Source organism: Microtus oregoni, unplaced genomic scaffold (assembly GCF_018167655.1).
Source record: "Microtus oregoni isolate MIOR12 unplaced genomic scaffold, Mior012 000050F_010, whole genome shotgun sequence".
NCBI lineage: Eukaryota > Metazoa > Chordata > Mammalia > Rodentia > Cricetidae > Microtus > Microtus oregoni.
Window position 1 is genome coordinate 67,350 of NW_024543234.1, and position 20,467 is coordinate 87,816.

General features: G+C 41.3%; 1 protein-coding gene across 1 annotated transcript in view; it reads right to left on the reverse strand.

Annotated features, from left to right (window-relative positions):
• The window catches only part of LOC121436947 (TBC1 domain family member 8B), an 85,039-nt gene that overhangs the window by 26,294 nt on the left and 38,278 nt on the right, over positions 1-20,467 (reverse strand). The window contains exons 8-10 of the mRNA XM_041636859.1: positions 6,228-6,377; positions 4,985-5,135; positions 4,301-4,515 (exon numbers count right to left, since the gene is read on the reverse strand). Coding sequence (XP_041492793.1) covers positions 4,301-4,515; positions 4,985-5,135; positions 6,228-6,377 — 516 coding nt within the window. The remainder of the gene's footprint in view (positions 1-4,300; positions 4,516-4,984; positions 5,136-6,227; positions 6,378-20,467) is intronic.

The window sequence follows — 20,467 nt, forward strand, 5'->3', positions numbered from 1 at the left end:
AGCTCAGGCATCATTGCAGAAGAGGGTACGGAACAAGGGTAAGAGGCAGAGGTGATGAACAACTACACGGAAACAGTGTCTTCTGGATACAGCAGGGCATCTGCAAATATGTACTCACAGTGGTTGTGATAGGATGTACAAGACATAATCAAGCTTAAGGCAGCCCAAATCCTAGCGCATATAGGGTAGTTGGGCATAAAGTTCCACAAAATTCCAACCCTCTTTGAGTGGCTATGGGTAATTCTTAGCTGCTTGGAGAGGAAGGGTCAATTTTCTCTATGAATGCATCCCTTGATATGCCTACCATGCTGCAGTGGGAGGCCACACATCCAAGAATATTTAAGCAGCACAAATTGGCCTTGATGGGGCAGGGGAAGAAAATAGAATACAAAGTTGGGTAGGAAGGGAAAGAGGGTGAATCTGGGAAGAGTTGGGGCAGGGGGGTCAAAATGATTAAGACATGTTGTACAAATTTCTCGAAAGATTAATGAAAACATATATTAAAAAGAAATTTTAACAAATAAGTTAGGATCACCAAAATATTAAAAAATTATCTAAAATTATGTACATTTAGGTACCCTAACTAAAAAGATAAAAAAGAGAGAGTGAACAACAATTATTGCCACCTGAAAAGAGGTACATTGCAAACAACCATATGTTAACAAATTCGATAAGATGGACAATTGTTTTTGAAAAAATGCCACCTACTAAAACCAGTTCTAGAGGAAGGAAAAATCAGAATGGATATACAATAAGAGATTAAAATAGTAATGGAAACACTTTTTACAAAGATAATGAAGAACAGATGGCTTTATTGGGACATTCTACTAAATATTTAAAGAAGTAATACCAGTCCTTCACAAACCATGTAAAATCTAAGAGCAAGAATCATTATCCAACTCATTCTAAAAAAATCCTGACACCAAAATTAGAGAAAGGTGTTATGAGACAACTATACAGTAATGTATTTTTTAAATATGAATGTAAAATCCCCCCCAAACAATAAGAAACCAAACTAGAGAGCATGCAAAAATAAATACTAAGAGCAACTGGTATTTATCCTGGAAATGCAAATGGAGTGCAAAATATGAAAACCAATTAATGAAATATTTCATTTTAATAAAAATCATATAATAATGTCAGTGCACACAAAGAAAAAATATCTGACAAAATTTCATGAGGCCTCAGCCTTACACAAAGAACTACTGGCAAGTGAGGAAATTGGGAATAGGAGAGGTGGTCCTCCCCAGGGAGGAGATATCAGTGGTTATCCAGTACCAATGGTCAGTCCTGAAAACATGCATATGAGTAAATTATATGGACTGAATTGATTATATTTAGGAAAATATATGCATATACATATATACATGCAATAACAAGTAGTGACAACAGAGGTCATGAATTTGAAGGAGAGTGGAGGGGTATGAGAGAGTAGTTTTAGAGAGGGGAAAGAGAAGGGAGAAATTGCAATTAAATTATAATATCAAAATATTAAAAATCCAATACTCCTTTTCCTGCTTTGATTTTCTGAGACAGAGTCTCAGTATGCAGCCCAGGCTAGACTTGTATTCAAGACAGCCCTACCCTAGCCCCTAAGTGTTAGGATTGCAGGTGGGTTTCACTGCACTCACATCTATACTCCTTCTCAGAAGCTAGAAATAGAAAGGAAATTCTTCAACCTGATAATCTACACAAACCCTCCACAGTTCACTGTATACTTTATGACAAAAGGGTGGCTCTCCCTAAGATAAATAACAAATCACATGTGCTGGGGTACACTTGTAATCCCCGCTGCTCAAGAGGACGGAGTGAGAGGATCACTGAAGCCCAGGAGAACGAGACAAGCCAGGAAAATAATGAGATGCCAGCTCAACAAAGTTAAATAATAATATTAACAATTCCATTTAGCATTATATCGAAGGTATATATCCATTTAGGCAAGAAAAAAGGAAGAACAGTATTCAGATTGGAATCAAGAAAAATGTCACTATTCAGATTCCATGATTTCTTAATATGGTGGGCTAAAAGAAAATGGCCCCAAAGGCAGTGGCCTATTAGAAGTTGGGACCTTGTTGGAGGAAGTGTGGTCTTGTTGGAGGAAGTGTGTCATTGTAGAGGCAAGAGTTGAGGTCTTACACATGCCCAAGATACCACCCAGTGTCTTAGACCACTTCCTGTCACCTTCTGATCAAGATGTGATAAGCTTCATTTCTGCCTACATGCCGCCATTTCCTGCCATGGTGATAATGGATTGAACCTCTGAAAATGTAAGCCACCCCAATTAAGTATGTTCCTTTTTTAAGAGTTGCTGTAGTTATGGTGTCTCTTTACAGCTATAGAAACCCCAAGACACATATATTGAAACTTGAAAGAAATCTACAAATGGTCTTCTGAAACCAACATAAGCTGAGCACGGCTAAAGAAGACAAGATTAGTATATAGAAAGATGAATTTGTATTTTAATATGCTAGCAAGAACTAATAAAAAGAGATAAAAATGCATTTACTATAATCTCAAAAGGATTAAAATACTGAGAAACAAAATTATCATCAAAAGAAGTTTTAAGATTTTACATTGACTTGGGAGGCAGAGGCAGGTGAATCTCTGTGAGTTTGAGGCCAGCCTGTTCTATAGAGCAAGTTCCAGGACAGCCAGAACTGCTACATAGAGAAACCCTGTCTCAAAAAAGCCAAAAAGAAAGAATTTACATTGAAAGCTATCTAATATCTTAAAAGAAGAAGAAACTAGAGATCTACTAAATAAAGAAGGAAACAACCTGTGTTTATAGTTTGAGAAATTTAATATTGTTACTATGCAATATTCCCCAAGTTGATCTGCAGAGTCCATGTAATGGCTATCAAAATCTTAGTTTTACTTCTAAGATGACAGTATATTTTCAACCCATAGCCTAAGCCCCTTAATAATCCCACAAAAGAGAACTGTCTACTGACTTAAATGATTGTTTTTCCTCATCTAATAAATAATAGTCTGTAATACTTCAGCTATTATCTGCTTGTGTTTAGTAGCAGGCAACTACCCAGTTAACACAGTGTACCCCTAAAGGATTTTTACCAAGGACTCCCCCATTGCCTCGAAAATAAAATTCACACCCCTGACCAACCCCAAACTACCCAGTGCTTTCTTCAAATAAATTATTGCATTATTCATCTTCTCCTTTATTAAATAGTACATGAGTACCTGGCCCTATGCATATTTTTTATTTCCCTCTATTTGTATTGGGCTGCACCAATCCTTCCACTTAGAAAGTTCTCTAATTCCATTTCTATATGTCCCAGATTCATAAACTGCCAAGACCTGCAAATGCTACCTCTTCCATGAAGCCTTCCCTGATCCTCCCAGGTGAAAATAATTTATTATAAATCCTGACCATACTTAGTATTCATCTAATAGTTTGTCTCTTTGGATTTTCAATTTCCCAATGAATATTCATTTAACTACCTATTGTCTGCATATGCATATGGACACATGCGTATGGGTGTGCTCTTCTGTTGCAGGCACATGTGAAGGCCAAAGATCGATGTTGTGAGTACTTCCTCAATTATTATTCCATTTTATTTATTTATTTATTTATCTATTTGTTTGTTTGTTTATTTTTGAGACACGGTTTATTCACTGAACCCAAAGCTTGCTGTATCAGCTAGACTGGCTGGATAGCAAGCCCTCAGGATCCACCTCTCCCCAGCACTAGACTTGCAGATGCACTCTGCCATACCTGGATTTTCTTACATTGATGCTAGAGATTCAGACTCAGGCTCTCCTGTTTGTACTACAAGCATGTTACCCACTTAGCTTTACTTCCTCAGACCTGATCCATATATTTTTGCTGATATGATCTTTATATGATATATCTTTATATAGCCTTAAATATGTGACACAGTGTCTTTTACAGAACAATAATCCAGTTGTTAAACGAAAAGAAAGTGGTTAGAAACTCTTGGTGCTCTTTAGAGGACCTGAGTTCAGTTTTCAGTGCCCATGTTGGGCAGCTTACAGCTGTCTGTAGCTCCAATTCCAGGACATCCAGTGCCCTATTCTGACCTCCATGTGGCAAATATCCACACAGAGATACACACATATGGATAAATAAAAACAAATATTAAAAAAGAAAATAGTAAATATATCAGTAGTTAAAAATGCTCCCACTATCAACCTACTTATTTTAATAATATCCGCTATCAATCTCAGCTCTCATTATCATATGTCCCAAAATTCGAGAGTTGAATTTGATAATAACATTTGAAATATGCACATAATATTTGAGATCACAGTGAAGTTATACCTGGCAGTATCCTATTTTAGGATTCCTATATGCATAAGCTGTCAGTACCCGCCTCAGAGCAGATATGCCAGTATCACTCTGAAAGGCTGGGTGCTCAGGCAGAGAGCGGCGTAAATCACGTTCAATTTCTTCAGTAGCCAGGTTGCAGGTCCCTAAGGATTGTTCAACTACTTCAGCATAATAACCAGGATTAGTAGCCATGTCATTAACAGCACCTGCAAGGACAATAACATCCACATTCAAACTGAACAATAAAACACAGCTGAGATCTGCAGATAGTGACACATTTGTATTTTATTACCTTAAGGTTTAGGTTTATGCTCTAATAATATCCGAATACACAAAAACAAAGAAAATGAAGAAAAAGGGAAACATAACACGAGTCTACACCAAGTTATTATTTATCAGAGAATAACATTTTAATTAAGTTTTTTCTTTTAATTTTCTCTTATTGGTATAGATATGAACACTATATCCACCAACTATACACATCTTGCCTACTAAATTAATCTTGTCAGACAGTAGATATGTAGATATTTAGGCAAGTACATATAAATATAGTTTTTTTCCCTTTTTGACTAGTCTCAACTTATATCCTGGCCATCTTTGTGCATAGAACATAACGACTAGAAGCGGCATACTTAACGTCTGCCTGTTAAATGAATAAAGCAAATAATGTAATACCTGAGAAAAGCATCCAGAGCTCTCCCCGCAATGTCTCTGGAATCCCTCTTACAACTAGATCTCGGGTTTTCTTTGTCCGGAACATGCTAACACCACGCCCACATTCAGAAAATAAGATGTTCCAAGATTGTTCCTTCATCTTTTCTTTCAACTGTGATAGAAAAAATCAAAGTAAAGAGTGAAAAATTAATCCCTTTAAAATAATTTGCTCATCCTATTTACCATGAAATCATTTATGCAGACCAAAACCTTACAAAATAAAAAATCATATTCACATTGTAAAATACTAGACCTTTAACATAAAAACTTAAACCCACACAAACTTAACTGATGTAAGAGGTGAAATATGCTATGAATATGTTTTATTGCCATTGGTTAATAAAGAAGCTGCTTTCAGCCAATGGCTTAACAGAGTAAAGCCAGGATGAAACAGATATATAGAGAGAGTAGGCGGAGTCAGGGAGAAGCCATGTAGCTGCCCCCAGAGAAAGTAGCAAGCTGCCAGCTGAAACTTTGCCAGTACGCCACGACCTTGTGGTGTTGCACAGAATAATAGAAATGGGTTAGTTTAAGATATAAGAGCTAGCTAGCAATGTGCTTAAGCTATTGGCCAAGCAGTGTTTTAATTAATACAGATTTCTGTGTGGTTATTTCAGGAGTCTGGTCAGCCTGGAAATGAACAAGCGGCCTCTACCAACACCAAACAGTTTTAATTTACTATCATTACTAGTTAAACTTCTAAAAATTGCAAAAGTCTAACACCTAGGAGGCAAAAGCTCCAAACTACCGTTTTTTCCAAATCAACTTGGTTTTATCACAAATTATTAGAAATCTAAGCGACTAAGACTCAATAACCACTATTATCACTATTGATAATGGTCTGAGTGTCGTTGAGCCCAACTAGACATACTTCAAACCTCAAAAGTAAATCTTTCTGTTCTGATACCATCCAGTATAGCGGTTCTCAACCTATTGGTCACAACCCCCTTAGGGGTTAGAGGTCGAATGACTCTTTCACAGGGGTCACCTAAAACCACCAAAAAACACAGATATTTACATTCTGACTTATAACAGAGGCAGAATTACATTTATGAAGTATCAACAAAACAATTTGATGGTTGTGGGTCATCAGTATTAAAGGGTCACAACATTAGGAAGGTTGAGGACCCACTGATCTAGTATGTTCTAAGATTTTTTTCATTGACTGTTCCAATCCATAGATTTAATTATTTTGTTTCCTTACCATTTTAGAATCCAGATTCTCCAAATTTTGAGGGTGAAACACTGTCATTAAAGCTTCAGTGTTCACTGTTTTGCTGCATTCTTTTTGGCAGGTCAAAGGTTGCTCCTCAAAATTATCAGCTGGGCCTGTAGAGTCAGAGCTAACAGCAACCTGGAAAGGAAAGTCAAAATGTGATTGCCCTCAGTGGATGTTCACAGGTTTCATTAAGAAAAATGTGTTGCCGGGCAGTGGTGGCACACACTTTAATCTCAGCAATTGGGAAGCAGAAGCAGGCAGATCTCGGTGAGTTTGAGGCCAGCCTGGTCTACAAAGCAAGTCCCAGGCTAATCACAGCTGCTACATAGAGAAACCCTGTCTTGAAAAACAAAAACAAAACCAAAAACACAAAAAAAACCCCAAAAAACAAAAAAGGAAAGAAAAATGTGTTAATGTTCTGTCTGGTATTCATAAGCCACAATCTACGGATATATTAAATATTAAGGAAATGTCTCAGAAGCATTATTTTCTTGCCAAAATTAAGGCTGTCAGAATCTCAGTGAGTCCATTCCTCAACAAAAGCAACAAAATACTGTCAACCACAAATCATTTTAGAACACCACAAGCTAACCAAAGGCAAAGAATGACTTTAAAGAATTTAATCAAGGAAAACTAATGCAGGATGAAGATACACTCAGTGGAAGTGTGACTCTCCAGCAAGCTTAAACAGCTGGTGTTCCATCCCCAGCACATACAGAAAAGGAGGGGAAGCAGAAGGAAGTTTCCATCCCCAGCACATACAGAAAAGGAGGGGGAGCGGAAGGAAGCATCCATCCCCAGCACATACAGAAAAGGAGGGGGAGCAGAAGGAAGCTTCCATCCCCAGCACATACAGAAAAGGAGGGGAAGCAGAAGGAAGCTTCCATCCCCAGCACATACAGAAAAGGAGGGGGAGCAGAAGGAAGCTTCCATCCCCAGCACATACAGAAAAGGAGGGGAAGCAGAAGGAAGCATCCATCCCCAGCACATACAGAAAAGGAGGGTGAGCAGAAGGAAGCTTCCATCCCCAGCACATACAGAAAAGGAGGGGGAGCAGAAGGAAGCTTCCATCCCCAGCACATACAGAAAAGGAGGGGAAGCAGAAGGAAGCTTCCATCCCCAGCACATACAGAAAAGGAGGGGAAGCAGAAGGAAGCATCCATCCCCAGCACATACAGAAAAGGAGGGGAAGCAGAAGGAAGCATCCATCCCCAGCACATACAGAAAAGGAGGAGGAGCAGAAGGAAGCATCCATCCCCAGGACATACAGAAAAGGAGGGGAAGCAAAAGAAGTTTCCATCCCTAGCACATACAGAAAAGGAGGGGAAGCGGAAGGAAGCATCCATCCCCGGCATATGTAGAAAAGGAGAGGGAGCTGAAGGATACACAAAATCCTCCCATGAGCTGAAGGATACACAAAATCCTCCATGTAAGAACATCAGAGCCTGAGTGGCTTTAACTTGAGGCTGTCCCTGCCCTAACTGAGAAAAGCCAGAAAGAAGGCAGCAGGTGCATCTTTTGGAGTTTCCCAAGTGCCACCTTATCCTTAGCATAGGATCAAATTTGATCAATATTTGATCAAACTGGCAGCTCCTGGCAAGTCTCTACTTCTAAGGTGTTATTTGATTTGAATCACAGCTCAGCTCTGAAAAAGAGCCCTGTTACCAGGGCATTAAAGAAAACCCCAGTGACCTGCTTCTAACATCATAGCTGTTTAACTCTGTGATTTCATTTGGGGCTTAAAAAGTGTGTGTGTGTGGGGGGGGGTGCAGCTAGAAATCCGAAAGAAAGATATGGATAACCAGATAACCATATGGCACTTTGAAAGGTTTAGACATATTCTTAGGTATCTAGAAGTACGCAATGAGCTGCTCAAGGAAATACATGTGCAGAAAAGAGTTATTCAACTCTGGCTGTCTTTGAATGTGGGAAATGAAAAGAAAGGTGATTTATAAACTTCTGAAGTTGGAGAAACATCTTTACACAAAATATTTCCTCAGATAAAAGATGGAAGACTTAAAGGTTCAAGGCAATTAAGGAAACCTAATCTCTAATCGAATGATTACTAAATTCTGCTAACTCAGAAGTTGATCTTGGGAAGGCAGGCTTAAAAATAAAATCAAGAACTTAAAAAAGCAGCCTACAGAAAACGTCCCTGAGAGTGACTAGTTGTTAGATTTCATATACAAACATTATGAAGCAGATAATAAGCATATCTAAAGAGTTGAAGAAATTACATTAAAAAAATAAAGGATCTAGATTCTCTCTTCACAGGTCCAGAAAGCCTCAGATGAAGGATCAACAAAAGTGTTTTTGCAAAAGCCCAAAGGACAAAGATTTTATGAACCATAAAGTCCCTAATCAATTTTCCCCTTGTGGTATTAGAGCACTCATTGACAAAACATAATTGAATGCCATGGCTATATCTCAAAACTTTATTTACAAGAACAGGTTATAGGTTGCTAATCTCAATACTAGAAGGTGGTGAAGCCATTAGGAACCTGCAACCCCATGTGAACTTTAGGGGGTGAGATTGATTGGCACTGCCCTAGTTAGCTCTCATTCAGCTGTGACCTAAAAAATAAATGCTTCTAATGTTAAGACTCAAAGATTTGGGGGTAGCATTTATTTATTATAATATACCCTAACTATTAAGGAAGGCTTATGGGTGTGTCTTTAAAAAATACCTCATAGGGTATTTTGATTCAGTGTACAAAAGTTCTTGCTGTAGCCTGAACTGACCATACCCTGGGATAGGATTGATGACCAGTTGTCACCAGAGAGCTTTCATCCAGTGACTGGGAGGCAGCTTTAGAGACCCAAAGCCAAACACTGGGCAGAGTTCTGGGAGTCCTGCTGAGGAGAAGAAGGTAGGGTTGTAGGAAACCAGGGGATAAAGAACATTGCAGGAAAACCCTCAGAAATCACTAGCCTGGCTCATGGGAACTCACAGAGTCTGAACCACAACAAGGGAACAACCTAGACCCTCTGCATATATGTGACAGTTGTGTAGCTTGGTCTATATGTGGGACTCCTGGTAATGGGAACAGAGCTGTCCCTGGTGCTTTGGTTGGCTCCTGGGAACCTACTACTCATGCTGGATTGCCTTGCCAAGCCTGAGTACAGGGGGAGGTGCCTGATCTTATGACAGCTTTGATATCCTATGCTTTGCTGAAGTCCATGGGAGGCCTGCCCCTTTCTGAGCAGTTATGAAGGGGGTGTATTGGGGGGGGGGGCAGAGGGCAGGAGGAGGAGAAAAGGAAGGGGAAGCTGTGGTTGGAAAGTAAGATAGATAAATTTATATAAAAAAGTTCTTGTGCTGGGCGGTGGTGACACACACCTTTCATTCCAGCACTTGGGAGGCCAAGGGATCTCTGTGAGTTCAAGGCCAGCCTGGTCTACAAAGCTAGTTCCAGGACAGAATCCAAAGTTACAGAGAAACTGTTTCGAAAAAAAAAAAAAAACAAAAAACAAAAACAAGGGGGCTGGAGAAATAGCTCAGAGGTTAAGAGCACTGGCTGCTCTTCAAGAGGTCCTGAGTTCAATTCCCAGCACCCACATGGTGGTTCACAACAATCTGTAAGCCGGGTGATTGTGGCACACGCCTTTAATCCCAGCACTCGGGAGGCAGAGGCAGGTGGATCTCTGTGAGTTTGAGACCAGCCTGGTCTACAGAGCTAGTTCCAGGACAGGCTCCAAAGTCACAGAGAAACCCTGTCTCAAAAAACAAACAAACTCGGTCTGCGGGCTGCCCAACCAGCACGGAGGCCTGATCTTTCGGCGCCAGGAGACCCAGCATCGGGGTGAGTTTCTGGCCCACGGCGCCAGCCTGGGACGGGGAGCTCGGGGGTTTCTTGGCCCCCTGTCCTGCTTGGGCTCTCTGCTGCCTCTTTCTTCCTGGCCCACCCAGCTCCCGTCCAGACCCCTCCCCACTTCGCCCCCACTGCCCTCTTTTGGCGCTTAGCATCGCCCAGCGCAGCCTATCTGGGCGCTGGGTCCGAGTACCCGGGGCTCCCGGGCGGGCAGCAGTTCCTTTGTTTCTGTGGCCTGCCTGCACCAAGCGGGGTAGGCGCTTTGTCTGCGGGCTGCCCAACCAGCACGGAGGCCTGATCTTTCGGCGCCAGGAGACCCAGCATTGGGGTGAGTTTCTGGCCCACGGCGCCAGCCTGGGACGGGGAGCTCGGGGGTTTCTTGGCCCCCTGTCCTGCTTGGGCTCTCTGCTGCCTCTTTCTTCCTGGCCCACCCAGCTTCCGTCCAGAGCCCTCCCCACTTCGCCCCCACTGCCCTCTTTTGGCGCGTAGCATTGCCCAGCGCAGCCTATCTGGGCGCTGGGTCCGAGTACCCGGGGCTCCCGGGCGGGCAGCAGCTCCTTTGTTTCTGTGGCCTGCCTGCACCAAGCGGGGTAGGCGCTTTGTCTGCGAGCTGCCCAACCAGCACGGAGGCCTGATCTTTCGGCGCCAGGAGACCCAGCATTGGGGAGACCCAGCATTGGGAGAGCCAACATTGGGGAGAGACAGCGTTTGGTAGGCAAGGAGACCTAATCCGGTAAAAGAAGATCCATAGGGAGCATTTGGAAGAAGAGATGGGCCGACGTCAAGGCAAGAATTCGCCCAACAAGCTGAAAAGCAACATGAAGCTACCAGAAACAAGCGACCTCACAACGGGAGGACAAGAACCCCTTAATCAAGAGGAAGGAGAAAAGATTGACTTCATGAAAGTGATTGACACCCTTAAACAGCATGTAAAAAACGCCCTTATAGAAATGGATGAGAAATATAACAGAAAGTTTGAAGAATTGAATAAATCAGTGAATGATACCCTAGAAAACCAAGGAAAAACAATCAAACAGATAATGGAAACAGTTCAAGACCTGAAAACTGAAATGGAGGCAAAGAAGAAAACACAAACAGAGGGCCGTCTGGACATGGAAAATCTAGGTAAACGAATAGAGACTACAGAAACAAGCATAACCAGCAGAATACAAGAGATAGAAGAAAGACTCTCGGATTCTGAAGATACCATAGAGAAAATAAACACACTGATCAAAGAAAACAGCAAGTCCAACAAACTCTCATCACAAAACATTCAGGAAATATGGGACACAATAAAAAGACCAAACCTAAGAATAATAGGAGTAGAAGAAGGAGAAGAAGGGCAGCTCAATGGTCCAGAAAATCTATTTAATAAAATTATAGAAGAAAACTTTCCCAACCTAAGGAAAGATTTTCCTATGAAGGTGCAAGAAGCATACAGAACACCGAATAGGCTGGATCAAAAAAAAACATCCCCTCGCCATATAATTATCAAAACACAAAGCATACAAAATAAGGAAAGAATATTAAGAGCTGCAAAGGAAAAAGGCCAAATTACTTATAAAGGTAAACCTATCAGACTTACACCTGACTTCTCCATGGAAACCATGAAAGCCAGAAGGTCCTGGTTAGATGTACTGCAGAAACTGAGAGACCATGGGTGCAAGCCCAGATTACTATACCCAGCCAAGCTTTCATTCACTATAAATGGAGAAAATAAAATTTTCCAGGATAAAAACAAATTTAAACAATACGCAGCCACAAATCCAGCCTTACAGAAAGTAATTGAAGGAAAATCACTAACCAAGGAGTCCAACAATGACCACAATACCTCAGACATCTAGAGACCCTTCACCAACACAAAACAAAGAAGGGAAACTCACAAACTCTACGACTAAAAAAAAATGACCGGAGTTAACAACCACTGGTCATTAATATCACTTAATGTCAATGGACTCAACTCACCTATAAAAAGGCACAGGCTAAGAGATTGGATAAGAAAACAGGATCCAACATTCTGCTGTTTACAAGAAACACACCTCAACCACAAAGACAGGCACCTACTCAGAGTAAAGGGCTGGGAAAAGGCCTATCAAGCAAATGGTCCTAAGAAACAGGCAGGTGTGGCCATACTAATCTCTAACAAAGTTGACTTTAAACTTAAATCAATCACAAGAGATGGAGAGGGGCATTTTATACTCATAACAGGAACAGTTCATCAGGATGAAGTCTCAATCCTGAACATCTATGCCCCTAATATAAAAGCACCCACGTACATAAAAGAAACATTGCTAAAATTCAAGGCAGCCATCAAACCGCACACACTAATAGTAGGAGACTTCAACACTCCTCTCTCACCAATGGACAGGTCAATCAGACAGGAACCTAACAGAGAAATAAGAGAATTAGTGGAGGTAATGAATCAAATGGACTTAACAGACATCTATAGAACATTCCATCCAAATAGGAAAGAATATACCTTCTTCTCTGCAGCTCATGGAACCTTCTCGAAAATCGACCACATAGTCGGTAACAAAGCAAACATCCACAGTTACAAAAAAATATTAGTAACCACCTGTGTCTTATCAGATCACCATGGATTAAAGTTAGAATTCAACAATAATGCTACCCCCAGAAAGCATACAAAGTCATGGAAACTGAACAGTCAAATATTGAACCATAGCTGGATTAAGGAAGAAATAAAGAAAGAAATTAAAGTCTTCCTGGAATTCAATGAAAATAAAGAAACAACATACTCAAACTTATGGGACACTATGAAAGCAGTCCTAAGAGGAAAGTTCATAGCACTAAGTGCCCACTTAAAGAAAACAGAGAAAGCTCACATTGGAAACTTAACAGCCCACCTGAAAGCTCTAGAAAAAAAAGAAGCAGACTCACCTAGGAGGAGTAGAAGACTGGAAATAATCAAAATGAGGGCTGAAATCAACAAAATAGAAACACAGAAAACAATACAAAAAATCAATGAAACAAAAAGCTGGTTCCTGGAGAAAATCAACAAGATTGACAAACCACTATCCAAGCTAATCAAACAGCAGAGAGAGAATTTGCAAATTAATAAGATCAGAAATGAAAAGGGGGACATAACCACAGACACAGAGGAAATTCAGAGAATCATTAGATCTTACTACAAAAGCCTATATGCCACAAAATTGGAAAATGTAAAGGAAATGGATACTTTTTTAGATAAATATCATATACCAAAGTTAAATCAGGACCTGGTGAACAATCTAAATAGACCTGTTAGTCGCGAAGAATTAGAAGAGGTTATCAAAAACCTCCCTACCAAAAAAAGCCCAGGACCAGATGGTTTCAATGCGGAATTCTACCAGATCTTCCAAGAAGATCTAATACCTATACTCCTTAATGTATTCCACAAGATAGAAACAGAAGGGTCATTACCAAACTCCTTTTATGAAGCCACAATTACTCTGATACCAAAACCACTCAAAGACTCAACCAGGAAAGAGAACTACAGGCCAATCTCACTCATGAATATCGACGCAAAAATCCTCAACAAAATACTGGCAAATCGAATCCAAGAACACATCCGAAAAATTATCCATTATGATCAAGTAGGCTTCATTCCTGAGATGCAGGGCTGGTTCAACATACGAAAATCTATCAATGTAATCCAGCATATAAATAAACTGAAAGAAAAAAACCATATGATCATTTCATTAGATGCTGAAAAAGCATTTGACAAAATTCAACATCCATTTATGTTAAAAGTCTTGGAGAGATTAGGGATACAAGGGTCATACCTAAATATAATAAAAGCTATATACAGCAAGCCGACAGCTAACATCAAATTAAACGGAGAGAAACTCAAAGCCATCCCACTTAACTCAGGAACACGACAAGGCTGTCCACTCTCCCCATACCTCTTCAATATAGTGCTTGAAGTTCTAGCAATAGCAATAAGACAACATAATGGAATCAAGGGGATTCGAATTGGAAAGGAAGAAGTTAAACTTTCGTTATTTGCAGATGATATGATAGTGTACATAAGCGACCCCAAAAACTCCACCAAAGAACTCCTACAGCTGATAAACAGCTTTAGTAATGTGGCAGGATACAAGATCAACTCCAAAAAATCAGTCACCCTCTTATACACAAAGGATATGGAAGCAGAGAGGGAAATCAGAGAAGCTTCACCATTCACAATAGCCAAAAACAGCATAAAATATCTTGGGGTACATCTAACCAAGGAAGTGAAAGATCTATTTGACAAGAACTTTAAGGCATTGAAGAAAGAAATTGAAGAGGATACCAAAAAATGGATGGACCTCCCTTGCTCTTGGATTGGGAGGATCAACATAGTAAAAATGGCAATTCTACCAAAGGCTATTTATAGATTCAATGCAATCCCCATCAAGATCCCATCAAAATTCTTCACAGATCTGGAGAGGACAATAATCAACTTTATATGGAAAAACAAAAAACCCAGGATAGCCAAAACAATCCTATACAATAAAGGATCTTCTGGAGGCATTACCATCCCTGACTTCAAACTCTATTACAGAGCTACAGTAATGAAAACAGTGTGGTACTGGCATAAAAACAGAGAAGTCGACCAATGGAATCGTATAGAAGACCCGAATTTTATCCCACAAACCTATAAACACCTGATTTTCGATAAAGGAGCTAAAAGTATAAAATGGAAGAAAGAAAGCATCTTCAACAAATGGTGCTGGCACAACTGGATGTCATCTTGTAGAAGAATGAAAATAGACCCTTATCTATCACCGTGCACAAAACTCAAGTCCAAATGGATTAAAGACCTCAATATCAGCCCGAACACACTGAACCTGATAGAAGAGAAAGTGGGAAGTACCCTACAGGAGCTGGGCACAGGAGATCGCTTCCTATGTATAACCCCAGAAGCACAGACATTAAGGGCAACATTGAATAAATGGGACCTACTTAAACTGAGAAGCTTCTGTAAAGCAAAGGACATAGTCAATAAGACACAAAGGCAACCTACTGATTGGGAGAAGATCTTCACCAACCCCACAACGGACAAAGGTCTGATCTCCAAAATATATAGAGAACTCAAGAAACTAGACTTTAAAATGCTAATTAACCCAATTAAAAAATGGGGCACTGAACTGAACAGAGAATTCTCAGCAGAGGAAGTTCAAATGGCCAAAAGACACTTAAAGTCGTGCTCAACTTCCTTAGCAATCAGGGAAATGCAAATCAAAACAACTTTGAGATATCATCTTACACCTGTCAGAATGGCTAAAGTCAAAAACACCAAGGATAACCTTTGCTGGAGAGGCTGTGGAGGAACGGGTACCCTCATCCATTGCTGGTGGGAATGCCATCTTGTGCAACCACTGTGGAAGTCAGTGTTTCGGTTTCTCAGGAAATTCGGGATCAACTTACCCCTGGACCCAGCAATACCACTCCTGGGAATATACCCAAGAGATGCTCTATCATATGACAAAAGCATTTGTTCAACTATGTTCATAGCAGTATTATTTGTAATAGCCAGAACCTGGAAACAGCCTAGATGCCCTTCAATGGAAGAATGGATGAAGAAAGTATGGAATATATACACGCTAGAGTACTACGCTGCGGTAAAAAACAATGACTTCTCGAATTTTGCAGGCAAATGGATGGAAATAGAAAACACTATCCTGAGTGAGGTGTCCCAGACCCAAAAAGATGAACATGGGATGTACTCGCTCATAATTGGTTTCTAGCCATAAATTAGGGCCACGGAGTCTACAATAGGTGAACCTAAAGAAGCTAAGTAAGAAGGTGAACCCAAGGAAAAACATATAGTTATCCTCTTGGCTAAGGGAAGTAGACCCAATTGCCGGGGAGAAAATTAGGATCTTGGGGGTGGGGTGGGATGGGGGTAAGGGGAGATGGGGAGAGAAAAGGTAGAAGGGAAGGAGGGGGGACTTGGGGAATCAGGAGAATTGGGATAAAGGAAAGGTGGATAGGGGAGCACGGAACCACAATTCTTAGTTAAGGGAACCACTTTAGGGTGAGCAAGAGATTTGACCCTAGAGGGGCTTCCAAGTGCCCAACATGAGGTTCCCAGTTAGTTCCTTGGGTAGCTGAGGATTGGGAACCTGAAATGACCCTATCCGAGAGCAATACTGACGAATATCTTGCATATCATCATAGAACCTTCATCTGGTGATGGATGGAGACAGAGACAGAGACCCACACTGGAGCACTGGACTGAGCTCCCAAGGTCCCAATGAGGAGCAGAAGGAGGGAGAACATGAGCAAAGAAGTCGGGACCACGAGGCGTGCACCCACCCACTGAGACAGTGGAGCTGATCTACTGGGAGCTCACCAAGGCCAGCTGGACTGTGACTGAAAAAGCATGGGATAAAGCCAGACTCTCTGAACATGGCGAACAATGAGGGCTGATGAGACGCCAAGGACAATGGCACGGGGTTTTGATCCTACTTAATGTGCTGGCTTTGTGGAAGCCTAGCCAGTTTGGAGGTCCACCTTCCTAGATATGGACGGAGGGGGGAGGACCTAGGACTTGCCACAGGGCAGGGAACCTGGACTGCTCTGTGGACTGGAGAGGGAGGGGGAGAGGAGTGGGGGGAGGGGTAGAAGGGTGGGAGGAGGGGGAGAAGGGTGGGAGGAGGGGGAGGGAGATGGGAGGCTGGGAGGAGGTGGAAACTTGTTTTTTGTTTATGTTTTTTTTCTTCTTTTCTTAATAAAAAAATTATTAAAAAAAAAAAAAAAAAAAAAAAAAAAAAAAAAAAACAAACAAACTCAAATGGATGGAAATAGAAAACACTATCCTGAGTGAGGTAAGCCAGACCCAAAAAGAGGAACATGGGATGTACTCACTCATATTTGGTTTCTAGCCATAAATAAAGGACATTGAGCTTATAATTCATGTTCCTAGAGAAGCTAAATAAGAAGGTGAATCCAAAGACAAACACATAGGCATCCTCATGAATATTAACCTTCATCAGGCGATGAAAGGAGACAGAGACAGAGACCCCCATGGGAGCACCGGACAGAAATCTCATGGTCCAAATCAGGAGCAGAAGGAGACGGAGCACAAGCAAGGAACTCAGGACCACGAGGGGTGCACCCACACACTGAGACAATGGGGATGTTCTATCGGGAACTCACCAAGGCCAGCTGGCCTAGGTCTAAAAAAGCATGGGATAAATCCGGACTAGCTGAACATAGCGGACAATGAGGAATACTGAGAACTCAAGAACAATCGCAGTGGGGTTCTTGGTCCTACTGCACGTACTGGCTTGGTGGGAGCCTAGGCAGTTTGGATGCTCACCCTACAAGACCTGGATAGAGGTGGGCAGTCCTTGGGCTTCCCACAGGTCAGAGAACCCTGATTGCTCTTCGAGCAGATGAGGGAGGGGGACTTGATCGGGGGAGGGGGAGGGAAATGGGAAGCGGTTGCAGGGAGGAGGCAGAAATCATTAATAAATAAATAAATTAAAAAAAACCCAAAAAAACAAAAAACAACAATCTGTAATGAGATCTGGTGCCTTTTCTGGCCTGCAGGCACACATGCAGACAGAACACTGTATACATAATAAATAAATAAATCTTTAGAAACAAAAACAAAAACAAAAGGTTCCTGCTGTACAAGCATAAAAATCCAACTTCAGATCTTCAGAGCCTATGCAAAGCTGTACGTAGTACTATATGTGTACAATCTCAGCACTTCTAGGCCAGATTACAGGCTTGCAAACCAGCTACAGTGACAAGAGTGATTGCCTCAAACAAGGCCAGAAGTGGGGTGTCCAGAGCGAACAAGAATGAGTCTGATTCAAACAAGGTCAGAGGAGAGAAGTGACACCAAAGTTGACCTCTGACCTCCATATGGGTACTGTAGCTTTGTACTGCACATGTCTTTATTCTGCACACATGCGTGGGAGGGTGAATACATAGGCCTTAGAGAGAAGGTAGAATTCATTTTATGTCTTGAGAGGTAAGTCACTGTCCTGGTAGGCAGGATGAAGGGTATCTGAAATAAAGATAACCATGTGAACCAAATGACAGAAGATTGGAATGAAGTATTTACACTAGGAAAGGGATATAGAAATGGCCACCAGGAGATGGAAACTAAGAATCGAATGTTTTAAGAAGAAATCAAAGGGAAGAGGAATAGAATTGCACTATATTCTTGGTTCTCCAACTGTCTGCTAACACACTTTGCATCTCTCTCCATTTCTATAGCTTGACTCAAGCAGAACCCTTGACATTTATTCTCTCTCTGTCTAAATCCCACGCTTCTCTGGGCTTTTATGAAATGTCTATTTGCTCCACTGTACAAAGAGGTAACAAGGGCTTTGGCAAGAGTACAAGTTTGTTTGTTTAAATTATTGGCATGTGGGGAATTGTAGGCACAGGCTGCTCGTTCATTTCCTGACTGCTCATATCTGAAGTAATCACACAGAAACTGTATTAATTAAAACAATGCTTGACCCATTAGCTCAGGATTCTTACTAATTATCTCTTACATCTTGAATTAACCCATTCCTATTATTATTATTATTATTATTATTATTATTATTATTATTTTGGTTTTTCGAGACAGGGTTTCCCTGTGGCTTTGGAGCCTGTCCTGGAACTAGCTCTGTAGACCAGGCTGGTCTCGAACTCACAGAGATCTGCCTGCCTCTGCCTCCCGAGTGCTGGGATTAAAGGCGTGTGCCACCATCGCCCAGCTTCATTCCTATTATTTTGTATTTTACCACGAGCCTTGTGGTTTACTGGTAAGTTTCCAGGGCATCTCTTTTGGCAGCCACATCACGTCTCCTTGACTCCGCCTACTCTCTCTATATCTCTGGATTTCCTGCCTGGCTTTATTGTTCCCTGCCATAGGCCAAAGAAGCTTCTTTATTCACCAATGCTAATAAAATATATTTGCAGTATACAGAGGGGAAATCCCACATTAGGGAATAAACCCAGGATCTCAAGATTACAGGACACTACCACAAGCCACATCACCAGCCCCCAGGGAAAGGCTTTGGGGGCTACTGTTAGGATTCAGGCATTATACTGGCCCCTGTCACCTAGCAGGCAGTACCCTAGCCAGCCCACAATCCTATGGTCCTATGGCTGCTACATCACTAGCATGTATGCAAGTGCAAAGGTTCCTTTAAGACAAGCTCCACCCACTCTTGCTCTCTCTTTCCCACTGTTCCTCTGAAGGGGAAGGCAGAACTTTTCTTGTTCTCTCCTCTCCTCTCCTCTCCTCTCCTCTCCTCTCCTCTCCTCTCCTCTCCTCTCCTCTCCTCTCCCCTCGCCTCCCCTCCCCCCCTCCCCTCCCCTCCCCCCCCCCCCCCCTCTCTCTCTCTCTCTCTCTCTCTCTCTCCTCTTTGCTTCTCTCCTTTCCCTTTCCCAACTCCCTTCCGTTCCCCCAATAAAACTTCCCAGTAAATTCTATCTGCCTGGCCATGTTTGTCCCTCACCAGTCATAGGGATACCTGCAAGGGTTCCACTCACACCATTTCATAACAGCCACACAGGCATAAGTTCAAATCTGGCTCTCTCAATAAAGGAAGCTAAGGAACAAATTATTAAACATAAATGAGCTATAATTTGCTGGTTTTAGAAATGTATTGCTTCATTCTCAGTTTCCCTACATGACAAGACAATTCTCAAAACAAGATCTGGCTTCTAAGGCAAACAAAAAAGCTAGAGCAACTATTAGCAAAGCCAAATCCAAGTGCACAACTAAAGAAGCTTTGAGTAACATATGGTAAAGATTAAGCTGGTGTTTCCTAGACCCTTTATCTAAGAATATGTTAACAACTGCTCCTGTTAAACATTAAGAAAAGGCTAGACTCAAGGAGGCAAAGGAAAAAAGTCAGACTATGGCATTTTCAATGGAAAGGAGGTAGTATTTATAAGGATTCATAAGAGGTCAAATAATTTTACAGGGACTATTTGTAGCTTGAACTGAAGGAACTGAGAGGAAAAATACAATAAATAATCCAATAAATAGTACGCAAAAGATAAAAAGAAATAAACAGCAAATAAACATACAAAAATATTCAACACAACACAGGACTAGGTAAATAAATTTTGAAAAGCAATTCACACCTACTAAAATCAAAACGCTGGCAATAGTAAGCGACTTTGAAAATATGAAGCAAGAACTGTAATTCATTTCTGTTTTTTAAAAAGGTACGGCTACTTTGCAGGAGAGTTTGGCAGTTCTTACAAAGGTAACACATGTTTAACACACAGTTCAGCAATGGTACTCCCACTCATATACCCGTGAGTTAAAAACTCACATCTACACAAAAGCACACACGCCAATGCTCATAGTAACTCATTAATTGCCCCAAGCTGGAAGCAACCAGATGTCCTGTAGAGAGTGAAAGGATAAATACTGTGGTACATCTAAACATGGGGTATGTTTAA